Below are 18,080 nucleotides of genomic sequence, written 5' to 3' on the forward strand. Positions count from 1 at the left end.
TTGGGTGTTTTTAAAGAGATCCTGCATATGAAATTTTTGCATGGGGGAAATAATGTGTGAGCTAAGTAATCCATGTTGATGCCCAAGCCACAGAGGATCAATCCCTTCCTCCCTTCTTTTGAGGGAGAGGCATCCTGTGGAATGGGGGCTACTAGAGGACCAGGCATCAGCATGGATAGCCCAGCTCGCACACCATTTGGGAAGCTAATGGGAGTACAGGGTTATTCTTTGTGAGGGATTTGTAAACCTGTGAACTGGGACTAAGGTTACAAAGTGACTGCACTTTGGAGCATCCTTTTGCATGTTGAATAGTATTCAACAACCATTGTTTAATCTCTGTGTTTTATTTAGAAAGGATTTGTTCTTCAGAAAGAAGTTTCTCTAGAGGTTTTTATCTTGAGGTTGGAAAGACCCCATACTGCCTACATCATCTTAAAACCCATGGATGGGATTCAATGATGTGCTAAAGCCATTGTTCTATCAACACAAGCTTTTCTGCTTGCCAGAGGGAACTGTTTTCCCCATCCTCTCCCTGCACTATTATGCACAGGGAGCAGGGTTTTTTTTGGGGGGGGGTTGTTGTTTTGAGGGAGTGCAACCCCACTGCACCAGTACAACATCTTAGTTGAATCTAGCCCATAGAATGAAATTAGATTTCAGTTCTGCCTCTATTGTTGTTCCATTCCTACAACTTGGGTTGCCAAATGTTAGGTTGGGCAAGCTTCGCAGGTAAGTGAAATGGACCACTCCAGTGCCAGAAAACTGGAGGGTGCAGGAATTGGGGGCTCAGCTCATGCCTAGCTTGATCAGGCCAAAGACATCGGCCAGGTTTCTGTAACATTTTGAGGTATTGCTGTCGCAGTTAAGAGTGTTCATCTGAAGTTTTTTTTGCACAATGAGTAAAATTTGTATATCATGGCCATCATTAATATGCTTTATGACCTGGATGGTAATCTACTCTTAGCTGCAACCACAATTATAATGTGGATAATTCAGAATGTTACAAAACCTCTCCTATGGCTTTGGCTTGACCTGAACCTCCATCCCATGTGTTAAGTTCATTTCTCATCTTGACATACCACACATCGTTATTATGATAAAATTGGAGGCCCCCTTTCTGCTTCCTGTTGCTAACACTGCATGATGACTTCAGATAAGTAATCTGCTCCCCCCACAACTAAATGTTTGAGTCCTATAGCGGGGATAGTTAAACTTAACACCAGAGAGCTTGTGCAAAGAGCCCTGGGCCTGGGTAGTGCCATCTCTTTGCACAGGGAGGGTCTGCTTATTGCCTCTTCTTGAACAAACTTCCTTTCCTCTTCTTTGCCTTCTGCTTGCTTTTCTCTCCTGAGTCAGAAGCATGGAACAATTTGTCTCTGTGTGCTTTGTTAATTGGTGTGTCATCTGCTCCTCGGAGACCTCTCCTCAACATGATCGTTGTTTTATTGAAGTGGTTTGAGTGATGTGTTAAATGAGGAGAGCGAGGGGAAATGGCTTTAGAAAGGTGAAGGTGATGCTCCAGGAAGCCATGCAAGGTCATTGCCATTAAAGTCACACTGTCTGTTGACACTGGGGTGGGCCAGGGAGCATTTGGAGAGGACAGCTGGAGTTTATGTTGGAATTTCCAAACATCCCTTTTGAGCCAGACTTTGTGTCATTGAGCTAGTGTGTTCCTTAGATCCCTTGGGTAATAAAGCTAAAGAGGTTTTCTCTGCACTTCTTTTATTCAGAAAAAGAAAGGATGCCAGAGCTTAGAAATGTGTCAGAGTCCTTGATCCCACATGCATCCAGTGGGTTGAGTCATGAGATTGAGGCATTCTGTGAAAGCAGGTGCACTCTCTTCTGAACAATTGCTTCATGTGTGTCAGGGCTGAGATCTAATATTGAAAGTTTCTGGGGTAACCAGGAAAACTGCTGGTCCTAGTCTGGGCAACAATCTATACCAACCTTCCCCCACCTGGGGCCCTGCAAGTGTATGGACCGCAACTCCCAATGGCTGTGCTGCCTGAGGCTAATGGGAGTTGTAGTCCAAAACATCTGGAGGGCCCCAGATAGAGCATGGCTGATATTCTTCTGGATGGCAATAGACTACTTCAATACTGTAGATTCATTAGTCATATGGTAGGGTAATAAAAAGAGAATTGAGACATGTGAGGCCATTTGTTCTGAGCAGCTAATTCATTCTGCTCACTCCTAACAGGCCCTAAAAAAGGCTACTCTTTGCTTCATTGTGTAGGGGGAAAGAACCCAGCCTGACAGCAGTGCAGTAATGCTTCAGAGCCTGCTTGAACTCTGTTGTCAACCTGAAATTTATTTTAGTCTTCTAAGCTTGGAGCAAAATGTGTGGATCCACCTGCTACCAAGTCAGACTATTTATCCATTTTGCTCAGTATTGTGTACCCTAAACTACCCTTCATGTTTATATTCTCACTTTTTAAAAAGTGTGTGTAACTGGGTTGCTTCCATTTTGAAGGAAAAAAGGTTGCAGGACGCAATTGTATCTTAAATCTACTTTATTTTGAAGGGGAGGGGGTAGTAAACAGTAAACGGCAAATAGGCCTTATGCAGGTTTTGACCCAGAGAATATCTGAGAAAATCAGTGGAAGAGAGAAGGAAGCTAAGAATGTGTTACATTACAGATGTAGATACATGAGAAAGCTATAGTTCAGTGGTAGAGCATGTGCTTTGCTTGTCAAAGGTCCCAGGTTCAGTTGCTGGCATTGCTGGGACTGGGAAGAAATATTGTTTGTCAGAGCCTTTGGAAAGATGCTGCCAGGCTGAGTAAATGGTACTTGGCTGAATGGACCAGTTGTTTGACATGGTATTAGGCAGCATCATATGATCAAGCCTCCCTAAGCTACAGTTCACTCTGACAAGCCCACAGTAGGGGGACTTCTGGTTTGGAGGGTGTCAATTCCTTGGAGATGCAAGTCCTGGCCCAGTACAGGTTGAAAATTAAGCCTTTCACAATTTATTTCCCAATAAATCCTACTAATATTACTAGCCACGATGGCTGTGTACTGTCTCTGCTATCAGAAGCAACATCCCTCTGAATGCCTGTTTCTGGGGAGCACAAGTGGGGAGAGCTTTTTTGCACTCGGGTTCTCCCTGGGGCATCTGGGTGGCCACTGAAGGAACAGAATGCCAGACACCAGTTTGTTCCAGCTGGACTTTTCTTATACCCTTAACGTTAGTTTGGGGAAAGCTGCTTTATCTCCATGGGAAATGTTTTGGTGGAAGTGGCTGGCCTTTCTTGAAATGTTCTTGCTTTGAAAACTGAAGCATGAGGATTGGTGGGTTTTCCCCCTTTCCTGGTACTATTAAAAAGATAAATTGGACAGCAACGAGTGAGGCATGAGGCATCTCTTGGGACCTAGTTATGAGTCCTGTAATATTGTGCTGGGGCCACTGTTATCTCCTCTGTGTTGTAAAACCTCCCCAGAGCTTTTTGCAACGATTGTTAGGGGTGTTTTGTTTGAGCTTCTTCCCCATGTTGACATTTCTATCTGGTCACCAGAAAGTGGCATTTTTCTAGTACATATCATGCAGGTGCAGGGTGACAAAACAGCTTATGGTCTCACACTGAAAAGTGTTATACAAATCATTATTATTAGTTATCTTCAGCATTGTTATCAATAACATTGTAATCTAGGAATGCCCTTGTGTCCATCACTGGCTCTCCATGTCTTAAAACAATTAAACCCTCAGTATTGCAGTGGTAGATCACATGTTTTGCATGCAGAAGGTCCCATATTCAATTTCCAGGTAACACTGGAACCCTGGAATACTCCTTCCCGAAACCCTGGAGAGCCACTGACCATTAGTGTAGGTCATTCCCAAACTTGGGTCTCCAGTTGTTTTTGGACTACAATTCCCATCATCCCTGACCACTGGTCTTGCCAGCTAGGGGTGATGGGAGTTGTAGTCCAAAAACAGCTGGAGACCCAAGTTTGGGAAACGCTGGTATAGGCAGTACTGAGCTAGATGGGCCAATTGGTCTGATTCGGTATAAGGCAACTTCATATGGTCCTAGGTCCTGCTACTTTGTCGCAGGGCCCTGGTCCCAATGTGCATCACACTTGCTGCTAGATTCATTATGGCCAGGGCCGGATTTAGGTTTGATGAGGCCCTAAGCTACTGAAGGTGATGGGGCCCTTTATATGTCCAGCTGTCCTTTGTCAACAACAAATTGTCGCTGTTTTTTGTGTTGAATATATGACGCGGGTGGCGCTGTGGGTTAAACACAGAGCCAAGGACTTGCCGATCAGAAGGTCAGCGGTTTGAATCCCTGCGATGGGGTGAGCTCCTGTTGCTCGGTCCCTGCTCCTGCCAACCTAGCAGTTCAAAAGCACGTCAAAGTGCAAGTAGATAAACAGGTACTACTCCGGTGGGAAGGTAAAAGGCGTTTCCGTGCGCTGCTCTGGTTCGCCAGAAGCGGCTTAGTCATGCTGGCCACATGACCCGGAAGCTGTACGCCGGCTCCCTTGGCCAATAAAGCGAGATGAGCGCCGCAACCCCAGAGTCGGCCACGACTGGACCTAATGGTCAGGGGTCCCTTTACCTTTACCTATATGCTATATGGTAATTTATGGACTTAATAGGTATCTAAAGCTATTTTATTTGTTTTTTATCTTATATTTTGGAAATGTACATCCAGGTTTTTTTCCTTTAAATATTTTTGGGGGGCCCAAGAGAATGGGGCCCTGAGCTAAAGCTTGTTTAGCTTACACGTAAATCCGGCACTGATTATGCCCACCTTTCAGATTTCCAGTGCCAGGCAAAGAGAGCTTGCACTGTAAAGATGCGGTCCTATCTGCTTCCATAGAAAGTCATGGCCAGTGGTTGCTTTCAGTTCACTGCTGGAAATTCAAGCTGTCTTGTCACTCCCCTTTTAATTCTGTGTCTGCTTCTGCAAGATAGAAGGTCAGTATTAACTAATCCCATTTAGAGTGGCATTATTTCCCCATTCTTTCTTTGAAGATTTTAAGTAGTTGTTAATTGAACACATTAGATGGATCTGGGCACATTTCAGTACCTACGGTATGATTTGTTTTAAATTGCTTTAACTATTTTCCATGCCACATTTCCAACCTTCCTTAGCCTTTTTTTTTTAAACCAAACACTATTTTATAACCAACTATCCAAGGAACCAGATAGTGATTTGATGGCTGCAAGTCACTCCATTATGGTAACAAGCAGACCAAAACAATTGAGTTGCAGCTTTAAAAATATATATTAATAATATAAGCTGTTGGTGCCTTGTTCCTCAAGAGAAATCTCTTAGTTCACATCAGCCTTTGCCGACCTGGTGCCCTCTGGACGTTTTGGACGACAACTCCAATCAGTCCCAGCCAACACAGCTGTGCTTGCTGCAGATGGGAGTTGTAAGTTTAAACATCTGGAGGGCACCAGATTGCCAAAAGCTAGTCTACGTCCAACCCACAGAGCTGCTCAAACAGATCTCCAGAGCCTCTGAGTCTTTTATTATCCTTCCAGGATCTTCTCTCCCTGACCCCAACTCCTTTTTCATCCATATGCAGTTGCTGCTGACTCCAGTTCTGACTGTCCAATTTCCGAATTAATACTATGCACATCCACAAAACCACCTTGATAGGCAAAGGCACTCAAAGGGTATCTTCTCTAGAAGTGATATTACAATCTCCAGAACTTGTTTCTTGAGAGAGAAATAGTGTCTTCTGAATGGGAACTTGGTTCTGATGCCAGATTTTGCATGTGTTAGGTAAGAATGAACACAAGCTCTGCTGGAAGCAGAATGGACTGTGTCTTTCTGTTTAGGCTGCTAACAGTGGAGAAGGTTGCTTTGTAGAGCTGGTACTTTCCCCATATGACGCTCTGAGCTGGTCTGACAGCTGGCAAAGAAAAGAAAATATCATTTCTTTCTCTTTTACAGTCAATTGTTTTGTATTACTTTGAATTATTGAAGGGCATATCTCTTACTTATTGAGTTCATGCAGGTGGCCCCCTGTTGTTCCTTTGGACTATTTCTGGATACACAAGCTAACTTTTTGGTCTTTATTGGGTATTGGGTATTGTTGTTTGTTTGCTTGTTTGCTTTGCTTTGCTTTGCTTTGCTTTTTACCACCATTGATCATGCCTCCCCAGCCTGGAAATCTAGTTTATTCTTATTTATGTAGAGGTGAACTGCCTGCAGCAGGCGTAGCCAGCATGGTGCCCTCCAGGTGTTTTGGACTACAACTCCCATCCTCCTTGATCACTTGTCATGCTGAGTGGGGCTGTTGGGAGTCATAGTCCAGAACATCTAGAGGGCACCATGTTGGCCACCCCTGGGCTACCATAACAATACAAACGGTGGCATATAAAATGACATTAAGCTATTGATTAAAAATTATCTTCAGTGAACCTTGGTGTCCTCTTAAGAAAATCTTAGAGGAAATGAGCAACTACTTCTGGAAGTAGTTTTTCTCATCCTTAGTGGCTAAATTAGACTTCTCTGAAGTATGCATAAAGAATTGGGGGGGGGGGGAGCTCTGTTTCAAAAAAATTGAGACTCAGACAGTTTGAGATGAGTAAAGCTTTTAGATATTAGAAGTAGACATGAAAGACATGTAGCTTGTGTGTTCTTTGTCTGTAGTAATTGAAGTTAGGGGAAATTTTAAGGGTGAATTCTGTGCCTTGCTAAGGAGATGCAGACTTGCAAGTTTTGTTCATGCATACTGAGTGTGTAAATTTTACTGAATGTGTTGTTGTCTTACCTTTTGTTAAACTCTTGCTTTGTGATGGTTTGTTGACTGGTTAAAAAATAAACAAATCCAACATAAAATATTATAAAACTCTCTAAATTTAAACATAAAAATTGTTTGGCATTTGCATGGCTCTGTAACTGTTGTCATGAGAAGTTTTACACCTCGGTTACTAGCTTCTCTGTTTGCCTTTATCTAGGCTTGCCACACAGATGGTAGGCTAAAGAGGGCGCTCTTGGTTGACCATGGAGACTCTGTAGAGGCGGAGGTGAGGCTGTTGAGCTATGTAGAGGTCAAGTCATGTAGGATTTGGCAGCTGAAAACCAGCCCTTTTAAAACATTCAGGTGACTATAGAACAGTAGTTTCCACTGATTCCATGTACACTGGTCTTGGAGATGTGCACACTGGGATACAGGCTGATGCATATGGACCAATTGAATTTTGTAATCAGAGGCATGTGTGTGTAAGAGACGGACCATTCTAGTTCTTCCCTTGTGATTTTTGCCAAACAAAGGTCGTCTGTTGAAAGCAACTTCTCTATTGTCACAACGAAAGCTGATGTCCAGCATTTGTGGTGGTTTTTGTGGGGGTAGAATTGGAAGTAAAGGTTCCACTGCCCAAGGCCTGGGTCATGAATTAATAATTGCCTCCTCCGTGGCGGGTGAGGCCCATCAGCAAAGCTGGGAACGAAGAAGTTGCCTTGCAGAGTGCTATCAATCACCCAGTGACCATAACTTCTAGTAATTAGTGTATTTTATGGGCCTCTGCTTCCGAGGCTTGGAAGCGCATATGCTCCAGTCACAGTGAAACTTAGCCAGAGTAATATTCCAGAATGATTTATCCGCTTGCTGCACTGGGAGGTAACCCTATATTAGGGGAAGATTGTGAACTAAGCTGCAATAAAGTGTAAGTTTAGGTAAAGTTTGCCCAGGTTGAGACCTCAATGCATCATTTCTTTTCCGGCATTCATTGCTCGGCGACAGTAGGCAGGCTTTGTGCTAAGGAAATAAATAACGCAATTATGTGAACAGAGAGGTGTACGAGCAGTGAAAGAAATATGTATGCGGTCTTCCTACAAATCCATCTCTAAACAAAACTCGGATTCTGAAACTCAACTAATTAGCCATCTTTATTGCTACTCAAGCTCCTTTTTTTGTTACAGAAGTGCCTAAGGCAAACCAGCGTACAAAGAGACGAGCACCCTGCTCTTGGCAGTCCTATCGTGCCAAATTTGCAGCAGGCTGGGAGCTCAAGCCCCATCTCCTTCACTCTCTCCCCCAATAAGAGAAGCTGGGAGAGTTGGGAAGGAGCAGAACTGGGGTGGCGCCTCCTGTTTCGTCACCTCTGCACCTCCAAAGCCTCCCTTACCTGAGTCTTGTGGCAGCCCCGCAAAAAGTGGCCGTGACAGCAGCAGGTTCTGGTGAGATCTCACAAGATCTTGGCAGAAGCCACTGCTGCCACTGCTTCTCAGCCAGGGGCAGAAGGGGTGTTGCCTCTTGGTGTTCCACCGCCTGATGCAGCTGCCTCAGCCCGCCTCATGAGCATGCTGGCTCTAAGCAGGACTGTGTCTGATTTGCCAGCAGGACCTTGCTCCTTGCAATTCTATTTCTTTGCATTTCCACATCATTTATTATTTCTACAGCACCATCAGTGCGCCTGGCGCTAGACAGAGTGCTAGAGGATGGCTTTCTGCTCCAGGTTGCTTACAATCTCAAATACGACTCGGGGGCGGGTAGACAAAGGGGAGGAAAGTAGAAGCAGAACTAAACATGGACACTACAAAAGACTGTGAGAAGTGCAGCACTGCAAGAACAAGGAGCTGGTTTAGATTGGCCTTTGAGCTAATCCTGAAGAGCTCTTCTTACGTTGTTCTGTGGCTCTCCAGATGTTTTTGGACTATACATCTCATCATCGCTGACCATTGGCCATTGAGATTGGCACTGATGGGAATTGGAGTCCAAAACAACTGGAGAACTACTGGGGGAGTGGGCTATGCAGAGCACCAAAGCCTCAGCCTCCAGACACCAAGAATTCCTCTCCAGGACTTGAATTAAATACATTGATTTCAACTTGCCAGCCAAACTTGAAGCTGGAGGTCTCTCATCTCAGGTAGATCCCAGGCTTTACATCAGGAACAGCCTTTACAAAAACAGAGCATCCGTACCTAAAGTAATTGGGGGTGGGTGTATGCAGAATTTAGCAGCACTGGGTGATTCTTTTTGATTTATAAGGCTTTAGTGAAAGTGAATTAAACTTGGGGTTTAATCTCTTTTGTCTGGAGGTCCCAGAGGGCATGTTTCTTGCTTGGTCTGGTGGCCTTTCTCCCTAGCCTAGGTGCAGCCTCCAACAGACGTGTCATTTCATCTGTCTCTGTTACTCGGGCTCATGGCCCTCTGCAGGGGTCGCACATTCCACAAGTTATCAGCTAATGGTCTTGTACATTAAAAATGGAAGCTTCCTCCGCTCAGTGGCCTTGCCTTGCTTTGTTTCTAAGCCCCAGACACTTTGGAGTGCAGCTGCGAACTATAGGCAGAAGATTAAATTAATTTGTAACTCTCCCCCCCCCCTTTTTTTTCTTTTGGACCTGTGTTACTAAATCCTTCTCATTTAATTGAAACCCTATTTCAATGTGGTTTGCGTCTCTTGTTCTTTGTTGCCAATTTAACCTCCAAAGCACTTTAACATGAGTAAATTGCGGTTATATCCTCCTGGATTCTTTTTTAAACTGAGCAATAAGAGGACAGTGGAATTGGTATAGGTAGTAAGGAAAAACGATAGGGTTTCTTCTTGCAGTATTTAATATTTATCAGGGTCTTTGTCAGTGGAATGTTAAAGCGATTTTAAACCTTGAATCTAGAAATCTACAAATTGGTCTCGGAAATGAAATCTTACCATGTGAGTTTCAGGTAATCCAGTTGTTATGTCTGGGTTTGTTTGGTCTGTTGTTGTTTTTTAAAAAAAGTTTCCAATGTCTGAATGTTCCAAACTGTCGGCTGCTTTCCTCTAAATTGAGGGTTTAACTGCAGTGCACAATCTAAATGCAAAATCTAGAGATGGAAATTTAATTGTGTAAAATGTGCACAAAGTAATTAAGAACAAATTTTAGAACATTTCAGACTATAAAGTTCTTCTTTAGCTCGATCACAAGCAGTATCGTAAGTGCTTATTTTCAATTTGCAGTTATGCTGAGAAACATGGAATGCAACTAAATAAAGCCATCCTGTGCTCTTCAGTATAACTGTAAATTAAAAAGCCAAACAAACTTGCAAGTCGCACAGAGTAATTTAAAGAAGGGTGGGCAGGAGACTTTATAGCATCATTGTCCTTAAAAACAATATTCAGCATGCCCTTGCCTCAGTGGCTTTCTGCTTACATTAGTGTCAGGACTCAAGCCTGCAGTGGATCTTGAACTCACCATTTGAGGGATATTAAGCTGGGATTTAATGAGTATATTGCCACCCAGATCTAGTCAAAGGTGGAATTGCAACAAGACCACCTTGGCGTACCTCTTGCTGCCAGTAGACCAGAGGCAGGTGAGGCTCCCAGACCTCTGAAAAAACGTTGACGGCCAGCTTGCTTGTATATGAATGTATGAAGCTGCCTTATATTGCATCAGATCATTGGTCCATCCAGTTCAGCATTGTCTCCTCCAGCAGCCACACCTCTCCAGAGTGTCAAGCTGAGGCATGTCTTTCTCGGCCATGCTTCCCTAGGATGCTGGAGATTGAACTTAGCTCTTCATGAAATGCAAAGTGTGCTCTCTAACAATGAACTGCTGTTGCATGTGTTCCTCTAAGTGCCCCTCAGTCTGTGCCTTCCCCCAGAAGCCGAATGCACCTTGGAAGGTCACTATAACTGAAGGTATGTTGAAAGTTTCATGGTAGGATGGAAAGATGTGTATTCTGATTTGACCCCTCCTCCTGAAGAAATCCAGGGAAACAAACACATTCACAGTAAAAAATATTCTTTTTTTAAAAAGCATTCTAAAAGCAGTTACATTAAAACAGTCAAAAACCAGTTAAAACATGATCTCATCCAGTGATCTCAGGGTTGCCAGGAACAAGTATCCTTCAGACATCACATGCCTGGGTAAAGAAGAATGTTTTCAAGTTCTTTGTAAAATTCAGTACTGATGGATGCAGATACACCTCACCAGGGGTTGTGTAAATAGGAAGTCACCACTGAAAAGCAGCATGTTGTTCAGTCGTTTAGTCGTGTCCAACTCTTTGTGACCCCATGGACCAGAGCACGCCAGGCACTCCTGTCTTTCACTGCCTCCCGCAGTTTGGTCAAACTCACGTTTGTATCTTTGAGAACGCTGTCCAACCATCTCGTCCTCTGTCGTCCCCTTCTTCTTGTGCCCTCAATCTTTACCAGCATCAGGGTCTTTTCCAGGGAGTCTTCTCTTCTCATGAGGTGGCCAAAGTACTGGAGCCTCAGCTTAACGATCTGTCCTTCCAGTGAGCACTCAGGGCTGATTTCCTTAAGAATGGAGAAGTTTGATCTTCTTGCAGTCCATGGGACTCTCAAGAGTCTCCTCCAGCACCATAATTCAAAAGCACCCATTATACCAGGGTTGTGGGATCTGCGGCCTTCCATCTGTTGTTGGACTACAATCCCATCATCTGTGACCATTGGCCATGTTGCCTGGGACTGGTGAGGGTTAGAGTCCAACAGCTACTGGGCTGGCTGTGGAACAGGTGCCCCATCCTTGGCTTATACTGTTTTGTGTATGTTAAAGCTTTTAGTGTTATCTCCTTTCACTATTCTTAATCATGGACATTACAAATAACTTCACACTTATCTTTGTCATTCAGTTCTCCTAGCAAGTCACTGAGGCATCATGCCCTGATTTAGAGATACATTTGAATCTTAGAAGCTGCCTTATACAGAATCAGCCCAGTGCTGTCTGTTCCCACTGGTGTTGGCTCTCCAAGGAGTTAGGCTGAGAGAGCCCCGCCACCCAACAGTGAGTGCCAGTGGTTGAATCTGGGGCCTTATGCATGCAAATCACATGCTCCACTACTGAGCATATCTCCTTTTCAAGATGGTCAGGGCAGCCCCAGCTGCATAAGTGATGGCTTAGGGGTGGTGATATTTGGGTGATGGGGGTGACAAGGAAGCTGATCACACTGTTAAGAGGTGGGTCTCCTGGTACGTTGGAGAGGATGCTGGAACTGCACAGGAGTGGTACCTCAGAGCCACTGTGACGTTGCAGTGGATCAGATACTGTGGTGTAGCAGCTTGAGGATGGCAAAATTTAATCTCCTACCCGTTGCATATGTTTTAGGGCTGTTAGAAATGAACTTGCATCTACAGAGCTCACTTGGTCACTGCGTGTTTTCCATAACTCCAAGATTTGTCTGAGCTTAGCATGCTCGGGGTTCTTGCATTTCAGGAATAAAATTACTAAGGCGGGGCTTGGTTTTGTTTGCCCTTTGCAGGGAATGCTTGGCATTTTGTCAAATGTGTCCTTTACTTTTCTGCATAATCCACAGAATGTGCAGTCTAGACCTCTTCATAGGACTATCTTGAGCGTGTGGCTGCTGCAAGGAGGAGCTATGGGAAGCCAGGGTGTTCAGAAGTGACATTTTGGATGAAAATGTAGTAGGCGATGAATTTAAATAAGAAAGCGTGTTGGATAATCGAGATTCAAATAAGGAGGGTTCCACTGTGTTGAGGCACCGATCTATTAACTTGTCAAGCCGGGAGGATTCAAAAGCTAAGAGGGCTAATGGGAATATGTTTCCAAAACTGCGATGGAACGGGTTGACTTTTCTGATTGACTGTCTTAAGTTGTGTGCTTTTATCTTTTCAATTTTCCTCTCGGGATTATATATCATTTTATGTCCAAATGGCTTCTGTTGTATGGAGGCAATTCTCCTGTTGGCAAAGCCCTAATCTGTTTGTTTTCATGGTTGGGTTTTGTTTTGTGTGTGTTTTTGGCTTCTATGCTTTAGCTGTTGGCCTATTTATAAATCTAAATCTACATACAGAGGTCATTGGTTGGTTGAACTTAAAACCATTTTACTCAGTAAATTTAATTAAGAAAATACAGTGCAACTCATAAGCAAATGAGTTTTTTCCTAGTTTTAAACCAAACCATCCTCTTGAGTGCTGATTGCCTTGCTCGACCCCTGGTGATACTGAAACAGGCAAAATTAAAAAGGACATTAAAGCTTCATTAAATCTGAAACACATTTAGTACAGTGACATATCTGCAGGCTATTTCGGGGAAGATTACAGGCTCTTTTGTGAGTTTCTTAATTTATAATACCTTGACAATCTTGGAGAGGGGGGAGGACTCTGCTTAGCCCAGTAGAACAATGGTTCTTGAATTGGGTTTCTTGCTGCTTGGGTGCTGCTCCCTCTTCACAGTTGAAGCAAATCCCAACAGAGGGGCTTGTGTTTAAAATAAATAAATTATAGTCAAGACTTGTTTGCATTCTATATGCAAAAATAACAATTTCTATACTGATGAAACCCAATTCTGTATTCAAAATAAATTATATTTGCATAAATGTGCTTAATTTGTATAAGCATGCCTCTTTTGTATTAATTTGCATAACATTTAAGGGTCTTGCTGTTGTGCTGGATGTTGAACTGCATTTTGTGTGCAGGCATGTTCACGCTTCTGGCAAGCAAGTTTTAGACCAAAAATATCATTTTTATGAGGGTGCTGGTTCTGAATTCTTACTCGCCGCGTATCCAAAGGATCAGTGCAGAATGCAACGTAGCATGCTTCCTCTTTTAAAACAACCCTTTAAGGCAATCTAGAAAAAGAGTGGCTTTGCCAAAGCCATCTAATGAACTGTATGTGCTTTCCCACATCCAACACCCTAACTGCTGCTCTACACAAACCCAGTGAGCATCTGTGGAAGAGCATCAGTGAAGTATTTTGTTGTGAGAAATGAGGAGTCAAAACCACCCTGGCTTGGAATGGTGAGGCGTGGGTGGAGGAGCTGTATGAGCTGCTCTGGGCCTTGTGCATCCTTTTTGCGTGGCAGCATGTGGCCTCTGAAAGAACCCCACGGAACTGGGCTGTGCCTGCGTGGCCCACAGGGAGGGAGCAATCACTTCTCTTGGACTTGGTACCCATTGGCACCCTTTAAGGGCCCTTCAATCCTTAGAGCCATGGTGGAAAGACAAACTCTTCCCCGTGGCTTATGAATGACGTGAAGATTTTAATCCATGTTACCTACAGTGGGAGGACCCAAAGGCTGGTGCTCCTTCCTTGTTGGTTAACATGGAGCACGATGCTGTGGTCTCATGAGGGTTGCATTTCAAAACCAGAAAGGGCCCCAGTTACAGCTTCCACTCTTGACACTCTTCACATCAACACGATACATTTAAAGCATTATTGTCCCACTTTAACAGTCATGACTTCCCCCAAAGAATCCTGGGAGGCCCAGTTTGTTAGCATTACTGAGAATTGTTAAGAGAGCCCCCACTCACAGCTACAATTCCCAGCACGCTTAACAAACTATAGTGCACAGGACTCATTCATTTTGAGTGGGAGGTGGGAGCCATGGCTGTTAAAGTGGACCAATGATGCTTTCAGTGTATTGTGAGAATATGACCAGCGTCCACACTCTGGTGTCTTGGGTGCTTTATCCATACTATTCACTTCACATTGTTTTCTCTTCATCAAAATACATTGAATTAGGATTGGGGATATCAGAGGTGGGCAGGGTTGTTGGGTGGGTAGGCCACCAGATGTATTAACAGACTTCTTCTTCTGTATGATTGTCTGTTTTAAATATAGCTGTTCTCCATGCTTAGAGGTTATTTTTGCTTCAGCGTCTCCTCGTTCTATCTCTGTCCATTTTACATGCAATACTGTACTGATTTTTTTAGTTATTCTCCCCCTCTTCTTCCTCTCTCTCCCCCCTCCTTTTCCTCAACCCCTAATGCAAATCTCTCTAACTAGACAAATATTATTTCCTTTCCCAGCTTGCTCTCGGGAGGTTCCCGTATCCTCAGGTAAGAATGTTCATTATCACTGACTGCCACTGTGGCGTTCATTCCTATGTATGAAGTTGCAGAGAGCAATTGTGAGCCTTGCAACCAGGTTCATATAAATCTGCCCTGTTAAATCTAACGGTAATATCTGCAGAGTTGTCCAAAACTGCCATTGATCTCATTTTGTTTTTAAACTCCAGGTTTATTTGACATATTTGAGGCTATTAAATGAGTTCAGCAATTTGTTGTGGAGTGGGGGGTATAAAGCCTTGCATCACTCCAGTTGTTTGGACAGAATATTAGAACTTTTTAATGCAAATCTTAAATTTTTTTGGGGGGGAGATGTGGGGTGTCTGTGGTTAAACTGACTTGATACAGGGTGGGGGAAGTGGTGACTGAGGCTGGGATCTTTAAAAGTATGAGTTTATTTTAAGTAAATTGCAACATGCTGTTGGGAAAGGGATACTGCTGCTAATGCAATACTAATCCCAGCAATTGTCTATGGCAATTACTGATGCCAGATGAACCCCAACAACTAGGCTAATGACACTGGCCAGGTAGGCTAGTGACTGAAAGCCAGACTCCTGGTCATATTGCCTTCTGATATTTAGGTAGTAGAGATGTTCCTGCACATTAGCAATTCATGTGAGAAAAAAATTCAGTGTAAACCTCTTTTTAAGTGGCAGTCTTCACTCCAGTCCGCATCTGCATCTGCATTGGAACTGGTTTCAGTAGGTTTTACACATTCCTTGTTTTATGCTTGTAACTGTTATATTTTATTTTATTATATTATTACATTAATTATGTTATATATTAGTTTTATTATTGTGTATTTTATTGTGGTGACCCACTCTAGGACCTTGTGGTGAAGGGCTGATAAGACATCTAATAAGATAAATAAGCAGAGTGATCATATTGCTGCCTGTGCCTCAAGTGAAAAAAAGGTGATGTCTTAGCAGTCACAAAGTGATCTGAAATAGGAGCTCTTCTCCACATAGATCATAAGACCTGTGCCTAAGGCTCATCTGACTATTGATGTGCAATGTTGTATGAGTATAATGCAAATACCTACATGCTATGTGTATTTCTGAAGCATTCAACCCATCAGCGTGTTGCTGACTAACCCTTGTTCAGAAGTTGATTTGTTTAAAAGGGCTTTGGTGATACTATGATTCAATATGTGTTGAGCCATTCATGACTCTGTGTATGTCCAACATGGAGTGTCTAAAAAGTTTTCACTTTGTGCTGGAAAAATCTGGTGAACCTACCCTTTTTTGACCTGCCAGTACTTCTGAGGCCTTGTTCTCATTGGGGTGGTAAAACTATGTAAATCCTGAACCATGTCAGACTACAGACATGGGGGGGGGGGTGCCTGCTCTTCTATTCAGTTTACATAGAAAGCAGCATGTCTGGGAGATGTTGAAGACAAAGGGTCTAGTCTTTCCATGTAAGTTTGTTTGCTTAATGTGGAGGAATTTTTTTGGATAGAAGAGCATTCAGATTTTCCACTTCAACAAGAACCAGGCCTTGGTTGCTTACTAAATGGTAGAACCTACCACCCTGCTACTTTCTTATATCCCCAAACCAAGATCTCCTCTCTTGTCTTGGACCAGAAGACCCTCAGGGTCCCTCCCTTCTAACTCTACAATTCTATTATCTTAACTTGAGTCAAAACCAATAATGCTACACCTGAACTCAGGCGGGAAATATCCTTTGACTTCCCTGGAAACTATTGTTAAGGCACTGTTGTTTGAGAAGCTGTGAGCCACCGCCCCCCCCCCCCCCATAGCGTAGAGAAAGTCTCCAGTACGCTAGTCGGCTGTCCCTTTCTGGCTGTATTTCTTTGCAAATACCTGTCATGACAAATGGATGACAGGAGTTCAAGGGGTGGGAGGAAGACCTGCTGTTATTCTTGCTGGAAAAGTTTTGAAGAATTATGTACTTGCCCTTGAAGAATTATGTCCATGCAGCAATATGAGTTATTTGGAGTGTTCTTCCTCATTTTTAATTATTTATTTATTTTGGCTTTTTTTTCTTTCATGGACATGGGGTACAAATCACCCGCAACATCACCTGTATATTCTGCATCAAAATGGATGGGGGCTGGGCACAATCAGTTGGGATCTCTTACACAGCTCTGAGTCATTTTAGTGATCCACGTGCAGGACCCATTCCCTGGTGGATTGTACCCATTTTTCCTAAAGTCTTGGTTGATACAGGCCAAAGTGCCTGGAGGCATGTCTGATTTAAAGCTGGTGTTGGTCTGTGCTCTTTAAGCATCTATTAACTTGCTATTATTATGCAAATAACACATTCTAATTTATGCATGGTTAGATTATGCAGATGCCTCACCACCGTGGTTATTGAATAATAGAAAGAGATTTTGTCTTTTCCTTGTGTTTAGGAGCACTTATTTACTTTTTTTTAAAAAAAAAAACCCTACTTCTTCTTAACCATTTTATGGACTTTAAAAGAGTCAGCAGATGCACCATCTGTTCTTCTTCTTAAACTGGTGGTGGCCGAGAAATATTTAAACAGGTGGTGGTCTGATCCTGGAGCAAATTGTGCAGCAAAGCTACATCTCTCCTAACCATAGCAACATGAAGTATGATCCTGTGGACCCAAACCCAGTCCATGGTGCAGCAATTCGCAGAGAGGGTGCCAGGTAAAAGCAAGTTCCTGTGCACATTATGTTAGCTAGATGCGCAGCTATCTCAGAAATAGTCTTCAGAAATAAATATATATGTATGTAGAAACAGCTGTGGGGGAGGAATGAATGTTCAGAAGTGTATTTGTTGCAGGTGCATAGCAAAAAGTGGTTAACATGAAAACGTACCAAAATCAGTTGATCATGGAGGAAGCATGGAACATATTTGCCTGTTTCACTCTTCCACTAATGCATTTTGATAGTCAGTATAAGTAATTCCTAAGTTAACCTCCTCTGACAAACAACATGGTTGTTTCAACATAGCAGCATATATTTCTGACTCCCAAGATTGCCTTCAAATCATTTGAATCCTGCCTTCTGGGTTAGTGTAAGCCACTGAAACATTTCACTCAAAGAAGCAGAATTGGCCCCCCAGACCAATAATGCTGGTCACCTCTGCTTAAATTCCTGACTTTGCAGAAATTCCACTATGGGCTATCTATAAGGTCAGCCATTCCTTGTCACCATTTTTTCAGGCCATCATGCTTTCAGGCCATATATCCTTCTGCTATATTTTGTTGCATTGTTTGTATGTGTTGTCTTCTCAGTTCCTCCCAGATTGGGGCAGAAGGACTCAGAGGCATTTTGGGATCAGTATGGACGTTGTAAATTGGGAATCTTGTCTTCCTTCACTGAAAGCAAAACACCTGGAGGCATAACAGCCTGTGCGAAATGTGGAACAGCTCCT

The 18,080-nt window shown here is 43.2% G+C and overlaps 1 protein-coding gene across 7 annotated transcripts in view; it reads left to right on the top strand.

Annotated features, from left to right (window-relative positions):
* The window catches only part of MAP2K5 (mitogen-activated protein kinase kinase 5), a 127,869-nt gene that overhangs the window by 63,507 nt on the left and 46,282 nt on the right, over window positions 1-18,080 (top strand). For 5 of the 7 annotated variants that reach the window (XR_013832996.1, XR_013832998.1, XM_079953024.1 and 2 more), the window contains exon 17: window positions 14,677-14,706. The exons of the other annotated variants lie outside the window; for them this stretch is intronic. Coding sequence is in view for 3 of the 5 variants with exons in the window: in XM_079953024.1 (XP_079809150.1) it covers window positions 14,677-14,706 (30 nt within the window). In the remaining 2 variants the exon portion in view is untranslated. The remainder of the gene's footprint in view (window positions 1-14,676; window positions 14,707-18,080) is intronic. 7 annotated transcript variants of the gene reach the window in all.

The sequence above is a fragment of the Podarcis cretensis genome, assembly GCF_951804945.1.
Source record: "Podarcis cretensis genome assembly, chromosome: 14".
NCBI lineage: Eukaryota > Metazoa > Chordata > Lepidosauria > Squamata > Lacertidae > Podarcis > Podarcis cretensis.